The sequence below is a fragment of the Panthera pardus genome, unplaced genomic scaffold, assembly GCF_024362965.1.
Source record: "Panthera pardus isolate Hobbes unplaced genomic scaffold, ASM2436296v1 HiC_scaffold_11, whole genome shotgun sequence".
NCBI lineage: Eukaryota > Metazoa > Chordata > Mammalia > Carnivora > Felidae > Panthera > Panthera pardus.
The window spans coordinates 97,723,378-97,735,879 of NW_026526666.1; the positions used below are offsets into that span (position 1 = coordinate 97,723,378).

At 54.0% G+C, this 12,502-nt stretch overlaps 1 protein-coding gene across 3 annotated transcripts in view; it reads right to left on the reverse strand.

The window, feature by feature from the left end:
- Positions 1–756: 756 nt before the first annotated feature.
- The window catches only part of TNFRSF8 (TNF receptor superfamily member 8), a 75,869-nt gene continuing 64,123 nt past the window's right edge, over positions 757–12,502 (reverse strand). The window contains exons 17-19 of one of the 3 annotated variants that reach the window (XM_053898950.1): positions 7,467–7,492; positions 4,683–4,884; positions 757–1,511 (exon numbers count right to left, since the gene is read on the reverse strand). In XM_053898950.1, coding sequence (XP_053754925.1) covers positions 1,264–1,511; positions 4,683–4,884; positions 7,467–7,492 — 476 coding nt within the window. In that variant the 3' untranslated portion in view covers positions 757–1,263. Of the gene's footprint in view, positions 1,512–4,682; positions 4,888–7,466; positions 7,493–12,502 lie in introns of all 3 variants that reach the window. The other 2 variants (XM_053898949.1, XM_053898951.1) reach the window with 2 other exon arrangements.

Sequence of the window (12,502 nt, forward strand, 5' to 3'; positions counted from 1 at the left end):
GGGGGTAATTCCAGGAGCCTCTAGGTGGCTGAGACTCCACGCCCTGGGCTGCGGCCGACCTGTCCTCTGCCCACAGGCCCCTCTCCAAGGCCCCTCGTGTGTTTACAGCAGTCTGAAAGCCCCAGGGAGAGCAGGCCAGCGGACACAAGTTAGAGCAGCTTCTCTTCTTGTGAATTGCAAAGATCCTGAAATCTGGACTGAACTACTTGCTTTTCCAAGAATCCAGAAGAAGGCATTTGAATGCCTGGGCGAAACCACGTTACTTTTTGACATCCATATCCCCACCGTGGGTGCTGAGCAGGGGAGCCCGAGGGCAGGGCGGGGGGCCGCCGGGATCCGTGAGCGTGGCAGATCTGGGGAAGGAGCATCTTCATTTCCCAGGACACAGAAGCAAGGATCCAGGAAGGGCCCACGGCTCCCCTTCAGCAGGCCATTCTCCAGGAGGGCAGCCGGGTGGGCGGGGTCTCCGGCTGGAGCAGGACCCCGCAACTGGAGCATCTACAGACATCTGGGTCCCAAGATGCTTCCCACTGGGAGAACTGGTGGGGACATTTTGAGACAGTTGACCCCAGGCCCTCAGCCCACCGTGGGGGCCGCAGCATAGGGAGGGGCTGGAGGCACCAGGAGGGTCTCGCTCAGCCCTAGCAGGGCAGGAGGCCAGGCTGGGCACACACCTTGGCACAGAGCACAGCGTGGCAGCCGTTGCCAAGATGGGGGATGATGCCTCGTCCCTTGGCTTCCCCACTGACTCAGGCGTTGGCTCGGTGCCCATGGGGGCCACACCACAGTAACTGGGGGCTGCCGGCATGGCAGCAAGGTCAGGGGGGCACTGCTCCCGAGGCCCCGGGCGAGAGAAGCAGGCCGAGGGGTCTGTGCCTCACAACCTCTGCCGCCAGTGAGCTCCGGCCCTGGCGGCATGCGTCTGATGCTCCGGGCTCCGAGGGCGTCTTCCTGGCAGTGGTGGGAGAGGGGGCGCCCGGTCCCTGCTGTCTGCCTGCTGCTCCAACACTGCCGTGCGGATCCAGCCCCTGGGTTGTCTCCACGGCACGAGCCGGGCTCCCCCGGGGTCTGGGCTGGGGGGGCAGCTGGGCGGGGCACAACTGGAAACCACCAGAAGCCCCCTGCCCAGGCTGGTCTTCCACCGGATGCCGGAACCTCAGTTCGGGCCACACAGGCCTCTGCTGCCAGCCTGGTGCCACTAGTGCCACCCTGGCCTCTCCGGGGCCACCCAGCTGCCCTCTCAGCCCCAACCCAGACCAGGCCTCATTTCTCAGAGACAGTCATGGGCAAGGGGGCCTCCTTTCCTTCCTCTTCTACTGAGAACATGACGTCCCCGCAGCTGCCCAGAGGCGGCTCTGTCTCCTGCTCCGGGAAGTGGGGGTACGCGTGGTCCCCTTCCAGATCCTCCTCCAATTCAGGCCCCGTCGGCCCCGCCAGGCCCCGGCCCTCAGGCACCTCGGTCCTCACGGTCCCCACAATCACTGTGTCAGCCTTCATGATGTAGATTTTCTCTGTAAGCAAAAGGATGGGTTGAAGTGAGGGAACGGGAGCCCTGGCTGGACGGAGTGAGGAGGCAGAGGTGGGTGCAAGCCCCAGCCTCGTCACTCCTACTGTGTGGCCTCAGGCAGATGACACAATCTCTCCGATCCACGGTAAGCCCCACCAACCTCACAGGTGTCCTGAGGCTCAAAGGAAATAAAACAGCTAGAAACCATGCGCTGAGAAGTTAAGGACTGGCCCGGCCCGCCTGCTCCTTGTGGGAGAGGCTCACGGTCTCCTCCAGTTTCCGTGGGGATCTGGTAGGGAAGGAGAGAGTAAAGCCGGGAGAGAAAGCGAGCCCTGGGGAGAGAAGCTGGCAAGTGGCAGCCCCGGGAAGCTCCAGAGGAGGTTAGCCGGTGGTAGACACTGTCCAGACACCCTCCACGCGTTACTCCCGAGTCCTCACATCCCGGCTGCCGGGGGGAGAGTCTAGGATTGTCCCCGTGGACAGATAAAAAACCTAAAGCCCCGAAAGGTTAAAAGACCTGCCCAAAGTCACCAGGTAGTCAGAAGTCTCAGAAGAAACCCCCACCTGACTGGCCACCCTTTCCGCTCCTATCCACGTGCCTAAATCAGAAACCACGGGTGACGGACTTGTCCCGGTTTGCCTGGGGGCACTCCTGGGACATGGCCGTGACAGTCCCGAGCCCCATGAACCTCTTAAGGTCCAGGTAAACCCAGGCAGCCCTGGGGCGCCTGGGTGGCTCGGTCGGTTGGGCGTCCGACTTCAGCTCAGGTCATGATCTCGCTGTCCGTGAGTTCGGGCCCCCCGTCGGGCTCTGTGCTGACAGCTCAGAGCCCGTTCACGCTCTGTCTCTCTGTCTCTGAAAGATGAAAAACCTTAAAAATAAAATTAAAAAAAAAAAGAAACCTCAGCCCTGTTGATAATTAGCCGCAGCCTGGGAGTCTTTCTCGGGGCCGTACCTCGGGTCTTCAGGTGTTCGCTACGTGTTTCCCATCGCCCACCCGAGGCCTTCACAGCTGTGCCTGAGTAGCACGTAGTAGGGCTGCTGGTGTATGTTGCTTGGATGAATCAGCAGCACAGCCCATCAGAGGCATGATTCCCTAAGGGCCGTACCACCATCTATGGCTGGGGCTTTGGAGGCTCAGGGGAGCTAAGTAAGCCGAGAAGCGAAGAGCCTTTACGCGGCCCAGCTACATGGCCTTGCACTCAGGGCCTCCCAGCAGCCCGGCCCCGTGACTATCTCTGGAGTCTGAATGAGGAAGCTCAAGAAGGAACTTGAAAGCTGGGGTGGAGCAGGGCACTGGGATGGAGCAGCCCACCCAGGGCTCTAGAATCCAGGCAAGTTATCTTGGTGGGAAGTGAAGGGGCTCTCCCTGCCTGGTGCCCTGGGGGCGAGGGATAAAGCTCAAGCTGTAGTTTGGTCCCCCGCGGGTGCTGGACAGGGCAGCAGGGGCCCCTCTGGGATGGTATGAGAAGGACAAAAGGCTCCTGAGAGGACCTCCAAGGCCTTCGCTCCCAACCACCACGCTCACCAGCAAGGCTAACAGGCCAGCTGAAGCAGACTGCCCACTCCCATCCCGGGAGCTCGGTACCTCCCTCCACCTGCCCCCGCAGCTCCGGGCACTGCCCTCGGCAGGGACTCAAACGTTCAAATTAGGACTTCTTAGGAAATTTAAAGGAGATGTCTTTGGTGGTATTTCCCCAAATAACCCTCTTTTAAAAAATGGGGAAAAAACAAAAAACCTTGCTGAAAGCTACAATTCCAAAAGTTTTGTTTTCATATGAAAGACTCAGCCCCAAAGAATTCAATCCACCAGCAACTGCGACAGAAATGTGGAGAACAAAGCCTCTTTGGTATTACCCAGCAACGGTTAACCCTCCAGAGGACAGAGATGGAGCTCACAGCCAGGTGGAGGGGTGAGGGGAGGGGGGAAGGGAGGCTACAAATAGTCACACTGCTGGGTGCTGAGGATACTAGGTCAGGAGGCCTGGGGTCTGGGGGAGCACAGCAGAGGGGCATCTGGTCTAGACAGGAGAGTGCAGAGGGCCAGGAAGACTTCCTGGAGGAGGAGGCAAAAGGGCAGGGGCTTCAGGAGCTCAGGAATTGACGAGATTTAAAGAGGGAGCTGCCCATCCAGGGTGAGGAAGCAGCTTCCACAGAGAAGCTCAGGAGGGAGGGAGGGCTCTGTGAACTCGGGAAACTGCCAGTGGGTAGGAGAAAAAGGCCTGTGGGGTCAGGAGGCAGGTGAGTCTGGTGGGGAGGAGGCAGTTGGTGACCAGTCTGAAGGCCGGAATAAGAGTCCTGGAATCCATCCTGAGAGCAACAGGGACCCCTGCCCCAGCCCCAGGGGTTTAAGCAGGGGTGCACAACGGACGGGCATATATTTTGGCACAAACACTCTGGGTGTAGCAGGGTGGAGAGCAGAAGGAGAGGAGACAGGGAGGCCCTTGGGAAGCCAAAGCAGAAGGTCCGCCCGAGTGGGAGGGCGGCTGCAGTTCGGGAAGTGCTGGCCTCCAGGCCGCCGTGGGCAAGCCAAAGGCTTCGGAGCCCCGCAGGTGGGGGGCCGTGTCCCAGCTGGGCCACTCAGTGGCTGTGTGACAGGGAAGATCTCTTCACGCACCTAACCCCCCCCCCCCACCAGCTGCAGTGTCCCCAGTTATAAAAAGAGGAGGAAGACACTGTCCTCAGAGGCCATGGGACAATGAGAGATGACTTTCACCTAGACAAGTGGCAGGTCTTATTGTCACCGGCACCTTTCAAGGTGTCCTCCTGTCCCTTCACGGGGCTCTTTGCTGGGGGATGGGGCGGCGTCCACATCTTACCTCAACAACAGGCACCAGTCAGGGGAGCCCCTTCCCCCACCTTCACCCCCACCCACCAGGACAACCTTCCACGCATGATTCCACGTCTCGCAATGGCCCCATGAGGCAAAATTAGCACTATTCCTGTTTTACAGAAATTTGAATTGGGGTAACGAGGGGGAACAGCCTTCGTGATATACCTAAGCATGCTTTAACTCTCTCACAACAAGCATCTCCTGCTTACAAGGGCCTCTTCCTCGCTGGGCCTTCGCACCCTAGGGTCTCTGGTTCCGGTCGGGGGCACTGGACCCTGAGCCAGTGCCCATCTCCCTGCTGCCCCCTCGGCCCTGACCACACCCCAAATCGGCAGACTCACCGATCCTGTTGTTGGTATGCTCTGAGGTCACCCGGGGCTCGGGAAGGTCCCTGGGGGACGGGGGGCTCCCGGCCGGGCTGGCATCCAGCAGCCGCATGCTCTCCAGGCAGACTTCCCCGTTGGGGCAGGTCTCCATGACCGGGGGGCCCATTAATCCCAGCTCCTCTGTGCCCGGCTCGGCCACCGATATGCAACTCCTCAACTGCTGTGGACACAGAAGATGGGGAGTTGATGCGGGGTGCCCCAACCTCCCCTCGGGCTCTGAGCTGGGAAGCCCCTGTTTCTTCATGACCACAGTGGGTCTCCCTCTGTGCCTTAAAGCTGCCACACACCACCCAAGGCTTCTCAGCTGTTTTTTTTTTTAATGTTTATTTATTTTTGACAGAGAGAGAGAGAGACAGAACATGAGCGGGGGAGGGGCAGAGACGGAGACACAGAAGCAGAAGCAGGCTCCAGGCTCCGAGCTGTCAGCACAGAGCCCGACGTGGGGCTCGAACTCACGAACCGTGAGATCACGACCTGAGCCGAAGTCGGACGCCCAACCGACTGAGCCACCCAGGTGCCCCAAGGCTTCTCAGGTTTGAGAGCCTGATGTCCCTGTGGAGAATTTTAGAAGTCGTGTTGCTTTTAACTTGTACTAAATGACAGTAGCCAGCATCCCCCACTGCACTCACCAGTGCCTCACTCAGTGCGATGCACTGAGAATAGCCCCCTCCCCATTTTACAGATCAGGAAACGGAGACACAGAGGAGTCAGGGAACTTGCTCAGGTTAGTTAGTAAGTGTCTGGGCCAGTACTTGAACCCTGGCACCTCGCTCCAGAATCCATGCTCATAAAGCACCTGTTGGTAAGTGTGCGCTCCAGACCCACCCCAACTCCCCAGCCCTGACCTCCTGGGACAGCGGTCGTTCGTGATTACATCAATGCGTTCTGTACATTTTCAGGAAAATGGTTTAGTTTTTTAAGTTTATAAGTAAGCATAAAGGAGAAGTGGTCTCATGAAATGTTCTGGGTTTTTCTCAGTTTATTTTTGAGAAAGAGGGAGACAGAGAGAGAGAGAGAGAAAGAGACAGCATGTGAGCACATGGGGGAGGAACAGAGAGAGAGGGAGAGAGAGAATCCCAAGCAGGCTCTGTGCTCATAGCACAGGTTCTGTGCTCATAGCCTGACTTGGGGCTCGATCTCATGAAACGTGTGATCACGACCTGAGCCAAAACCAGGAGTCAGATGCTTAACCCACTGAGCCAACCAGGCGCCCCTCATGAAATGTTCTAACACATACTAGTTAGGGAATGAGTCTGAGTAATTCACAAAGTATATCTACATAACCCCAAATATTCTTTTATATTAATTTGAAGTCCAAAAGATGGCATTTTAAACAAGTTACTATAAAAGCACTGACTCCCGTGGCCAAAAGATCTTTGGTTATCTTAGAAATCATTAAATGCCTTGTTCATGAAATTTCCTGGTATTGTAATAGCCACTTATCTGACCCAAGCATATTTGAATGTGACCTCCCATAATTTGAAACTGAACTCACATTGTGGTTCTATTATATTTAAAGACTAAAGGATGGAAACCTTTCTCCAAGGGTGAAAGTTTGAGTCAAAAGAAAGTCATGGGTGGGTGACAGGGGGGACGCCTGAGTGGCTCAGTCGGTTAAGCATCCGACTCTTGATTTTGGCTCAGGTTATGATCTCACAGTTTCACAAGTTTGAGCCCCACGTGGGCTCTGCGATGACAGTGGGGAGCCTGCTTGAGATTCTCTCCATCCGTCTCTCTCTGCCCTCCCCCACCTGCAGGCATGCACACTCTCTCAAAATAAATAATTTTTTTTTAAAAAGGGTATGGAAGACTTGATCAAAGAAAACAAAAATAGGTGAACCGTACACACATGAGACTCATCCATATGTCCTGCCCTGTCCCTCAGCTCCCGATGGCAACACCCCTGCTCTTCCCCGCAAAGGTTGCTCCTGGAGGCCGGGTGCATAGCAGGGCACCAGGCCAAACCCAGTGAGGACCGGGTGTCGAAGCCCCATCTGGGGTAATCGTAGGATCAACGGTAAAGTTTGCAAAGCCTGGCCTAGCGCCTGCCCACAGCAAGTTGCTTGTAAAAGGCAGGTGAAGAGGTCCTTAGAGCCCAGGGTACCAGCTTTGGAGGCATACAAACCAGGGTTCAGATCAAACCAGGGTTCGCTGATCTACTTTCCAGCTGTGGAGTATCCTTTCCCATCTGTGCCTCTGTTTCCTCTTTTGTAAAATGGACCACAGTACCAACCTCTGAGTGTTGTACGGCCTACCCAAGGTAACTTTAAGAGTCACAAGCGAGGTGCCTGGCTCCTGGGGAGTGCCCACGTGTGATGGCTACATTTTCAGAGTCATGCTCTGGATTTGCCATCCCAGCTGTGAGGATGAGAGCCACAGAGGAGTGAAGGAGAAAAGGGGAGGTCAGCATGGCCTTCCTCTGACCACACCTGGCACCCCAATCGGCCCAAACCAAATCCACGGCCCTTCTGGAAGAGTCCCCAGCAGGGTGAGCCGGGAGCCAGAGGCAGCTGAGCGGGTGGGGCTCCCCATCCACTGCCAGAGCCTGGCTTCGCCCCGCTGTGCTCAGAGCATCCCACGGGGGGGCAGACCCAGCCTGAACCTGCGGGGGCGGGGGGCGCACCCCATCACTGTGGGAGGGGAATGACCCACAGCTCTCAGAACCGGCAGGTCTGTTAGCGAAGGAGTCAGAGTTAGGGGCACAAAGCCAGGGAGGCGGGGCAAAGAAGGGCTACTTACGGTCAGGTTCCTCCTGGGCCTGGAATCTGCAAAAAGAAGCAGAGCAGTGACCTCACCAAGGAGGCTCTGGGAGCTACCTGGTCCTGTCCCAGCCCACACGTGGATGGCGGCTGACACTTATCAGGCCCTCGGGCTGGAGAGCAGTGGATGGCTTCAGAGTCTGCGCCCAACCCTGGGCACAGAAACTCATTTCCCAGCGCTCACTTCTGTAGCGCCAATGGGAGAACCGGGAACCACCTGTCCCCCAGCCGCTAAGCCAATCACAGTACTGACGCCCTCTCCCAGCCCACGGGCTCAGAAGTTGCTTTGTGGCTGCAGACACTATCTTGTAGCCCCCAGGGTCTAGAGAGCCCAGAACTCCTCAGAGCCCCATGCAAACGTCTCACGGAAGACCTCAGGACTGGTAATACAGAGCAGATGACCGATCCTGAGGACCTCTGCCGAGCCTGCTCCGGGCACACCGAAGCCAGGCGACCCTGGAGGCCTTCTGTGGGAGCTCGGTTTCTACGACTCGTGCCTGGAAGAGCCCATATGACCACCTTCAAGGAAGACAGCTGCTCATCGTCAGCCTGCCACCTACCATCCCCCTCTGGTGGGCTCAGGAGGCACAGACCCAGGGATTCTCAGGGCACAACTGCTTCTTATCCCAAACCCCCACCCCCAGGTTTTCTCTCCTATCAAATACAGGGCCAGGTCATGGCCAAGCACATGTTGGTATTTAGCCACGGCCCACTGGCCATTTGAGACAGCTGGGGATGGTGCCCAGGCATCTGGTCTACCCGAGGGCAAATCAACTCCCGGCACAGACCGTCCTCTAGGGACACACAGCCCTTTAGGACTCCTGAGGAGGCCCTCTCGGAGACTTGGAATAGACTGCTGTGGGTGTGCACACCTGACCAGAGAGATCTGCTCTGAAAATGCCAATGAGCTAAGTCACCTCCAGAACACTCTCTGATTTCAGCAGCTCTGGGAACCATGAGCCCTGAATCCTAGCTGAAACACTTCACTGGAGGCCCACCAGCTGTGATAATACAAACAAGACAGGTGGTGTGAACATGCTGTGTAGACATTAGGTCAGTTTGGGGAACACTCTTACATGTACCTTTTAAGCGACCATCAGCAAAGTGTCTAAAGAGGAAAGGAACCGGACACTAAAAAGTGTCTAAAGAGGAAAGGAACCAGAATGATGGTCAAAAGGAGAACGTGTATAAAATGACACAATTCTGGATTCTTGACTTAACAAATGCACCGAGTTTCCTTCCTCTGGTAACTGGTGTCAGAGTGGTCACTGACACTGGTGACACTGTCACTGACAACTGGTAGCAGAGTGGTCACCTTGGGAGGCCGTGGCTCATTCCCACTAGGTAGCCACTGTCCATAGTCCAAGCCACCAAATGCTCTCTGGCCCGAGGCAGCTTCCTTTAAATGATGTCAGTGAGGCCTCATCTTTGTCCTTTTTTTTTTTTTTATTTAAAAAAAAATTTTTTTTAACGTTTTATTTATTTTTGAGACAGAGAGAGACGGAGCATGAATGGGGGAGGGTCACAGAGAGAGGGAGACACAGGATCTGAAACAGGCTCCAGGCTCTGAGCTGTCAGCACAGAGCCCGACGCGGGGCTCGAACCCACGGACCGTGAGATCATGACCTGAGCCGAAGTCGGACGCTTAACGGACCGAGCCACCCAGGCGCCCCTCATCTTTGTCCTTTAAGAGTGAGTTTGAGTTTTGCAAACAGCCAACTTTGATTTGGGTGGCCACAGGGAGAAAGTACAACAAAGTAACAAGATAAAATAAAATAAATAAAAGTGATAAAATTCAGTCTTGGAGAGGATGTGGGTAAAAAGGAACACAGCTTCTCATGCCCTGTGAACCGGTTCCATGTTTCTCAAGAGCCAACTGGCAAGGAAAACCTCACACCCTTTGACCCAGTAATCCCTCTTTGGGTACACGCCCTCAGGAAATAACCCAAGAGAACACAGCAGGGTTGTGCACAGAGGTGGTATTTATAATAAACAAAAAACTGAAAACGAGCCAGATGCCAAACAATGAGGCTGCTTAGCAGTCTTGAAGCAGAGGCCTTCCTGGCAGGAAGGCCAACACAACATTACTTCACCTTCCCAGGCTCAGTCCTCACGTCTGGAAAATGGGACACATCATGCCAACTTTGGAGGGTTTTTGTGAAGATAAATGAGATCTCAAACGTGAAGGTGCCCAATGATCAATCACCCGGAGAGCATGAACCTTGATGTGATATGATGAGAATGACCCTGTACTCATGCGGTCTTCCTCCCCTCGCCCCTTAAGTCCAATCTAATAAGGAGGAAAATGTCAGACAAATTCCAACAGAGAGGCATCCTGCAACATAACTGGCCAGTACTCCTCAAAACTGGCAAGGTCATGGGGGTGGACGGGCGCCTGAGTGGCTCAGTAGGTTAAGCATCCGACTCTTGATTTCAGCTCAGGTCATGATTCCAGGGTCATGGGATCAAGCCCCGTGTTGGGCTCTGTGACGAGCATGGAGCCTGCTGAAGATTCTCTCTCCTGCTGCCCCCTCTCCCCTGCTCATGCTCTTACTCTCCCTCTAAAATTAAAAAAACAAGACAAAACTGCCAAGGTCATCAAAAACAGGAAAGTCAGAAACTGTCCCAGCCCAGAGGAGCCCAAACAGAGACAACAACTATTTGTAACATGGTTTCCTGGGTGGGAGCCTGGAACGGTAAAAAAAAAAAAAAAAAAAAAAAAAAAAGTTGGGTAAAACTAAGTAAACCTAAATAGAGTACGGACTTTATAAAGTCAATAGCAATGTATCAATATTGATTCGTTTATTGTGACAAATACGCCATATTCACATAAGACATTAATAATGGAGGACACTGGGTGTGATAAGGGAACTCTCTGTACTATCTTTTCAAATATCCTATGCTCTAAAAAATGAAGTGTGTTTAAAATTTTTTAAACTTTAAACGTGAAAAAGGGACTGTGCCCAGGATGCTGCCTGGCATATAGTCGGTCCCGGGACATTAACGAGGCTCGGCACTCCATCCCACCAAAGAGAAAATCAGCATTTGATACTGACTCTTGGAAACAAGCATAAAATAACACAAAGGTGAAAAGGCAGAATCCAGAGGTACTAATGTCTGCCTACAGCTTCGTTACAACCCACGTGTGTGCTTTGATTCAAGACCCAGAACCAGTCATGCCAAGTACAGAGGTCAGATTTCGTAAGTGCGTTTCCCCTAAAAACGTTGCTTCAGTCCACTGTCTTCATTGATTTGTTTTCCTGCTTTGGGGAATAACTGTGATCTTCTTATAAACGCATCTGGCACCCTAGGACCTGAGTCCAGGGACACACTAAGCATCGGGGCCACCCCTGGGACAAGTGCATGGTATCCCCGGGGCCACTCTGAGGGCCACCGTAGCCGAGCACAGGGGTTCTGATGCGCACACTATCGGTCCCTTCCATCTTGGTCACTCTCCCCTTTCAGTCCCAGCCCCAATGTGGCCTGGGGTCCTGGCTGCTGCGGGCAGCAGACCGGACCCAGGGAAGGAGTCTGGCACAGAGGTTCAGCCAGGCTTTGGCAATGGGCACCCCGAGATTAAGACCTAGGCTCCTTGGAGACATACCCGATTCCAGGGCGAGGGCAGGAAAGTACCAGGCAAGTTGGGATCATCTTAAAGAAGTGCTCAAAACAGGAAAGGATGGGACAAAAGGACACAGGAGCCAGCTTCAAGGGCCCCCGCTGGCCTAATCTGAGGCAACTTGAACATCAAATTAAATAACGATGGCAACAGAATAAAATAGCAATCCAAGAGTCCAGGCAGCTATAAACACAAAGGAAAAAGAAGACAGTTTGTTGAGGAAGCGGTTATTCGCGGGGCCTCAAAGTACCCCCCCGAAAGTGCTTAGCACTTGCCAAGGAGAAAAGAGCCACTTGGTGCTGCAGCCTGGCAGGACGGATGCCACCAGGGGAACTGGGTGTCACTCCTGGGATCTTCCCGCCACCAGAGACGCATGACCGGACTCCAATCTCCAGTAGTGAGGACACATCAGGCAAACCCAAGGTGAGGGACATCCACAAACCCAGGGCTGGGATCCCCAAAAGTGGCAAAGTCGTGAACATGGAGGAAAAGGCGGCAATGCACCCAGACTGAAGGAAGCTCAAGAGACATGACAACCAGATGCAACACGAAATTCTGGATTCTTCTGCTATAAAGGATGTTGTTGGGATAAATGAAGAAAGTTGAAAGGGGTCTGAGAATTAGTTGGTGGTAAATGCATCGGTGTGAATTCTCTGATTTTGATGGTTTCACTACGTTGTCTAAAAATCCGCCCATGTTTGTATGAACACACGCTAAAGTATTTGGAGACGATAAGGCATTAAGTGGGCAACTTATCTCAAAAGGTTCAGAAAAAATTAAGTTCTTTGTACTGCATTTGTGACTTTTCTGTAAGTGTGAAATTGTTTCAAAACTACACAAAATGTTTTTCAACTTCGACCTGCCTGAAGTAGCAGATAATGACTTCAGTGTCATTAAAAGGAAGGATTAAAAGAATTTTAGTCAGTGTTTCTCAACCAGGCGTGATTCCCACCCCCAGGGGACAGTGAGCTACCTGAACATGTGGCTGACTGTCACAGCTGGGAGGCGCTACTGGTATCCGGTGGGTCTACAGACCGAGGAAACTGCAGAACCTTCTACAACACACAGGACAGCCCCTACAGCAAAGGACGACCTGGCCCCACACGTCAATAGCGAGAGGCCCTTTGTGCAAAAATCTCACCACCAAGGTAACAACAATATCTTGGTCATACTGCCTATTAACCAAGTGGCCTTAAACAGGTTCCTCCACCTTTCTGCGCCTCTGGTCTGTGAAATGGGAATAAAAATAGCAGATGCCTCACAGACCCCCTGTACACGTATGTGTTTTGCAAATGCCTGTCACCAAGGACATGTGCCGCAAAGTCACATCACTTCAAGGGAAGGCTGGTAAAGCGCTGGGGCTCCAGGATAGGGAGGGCTGGGTCACGCATTCCCAT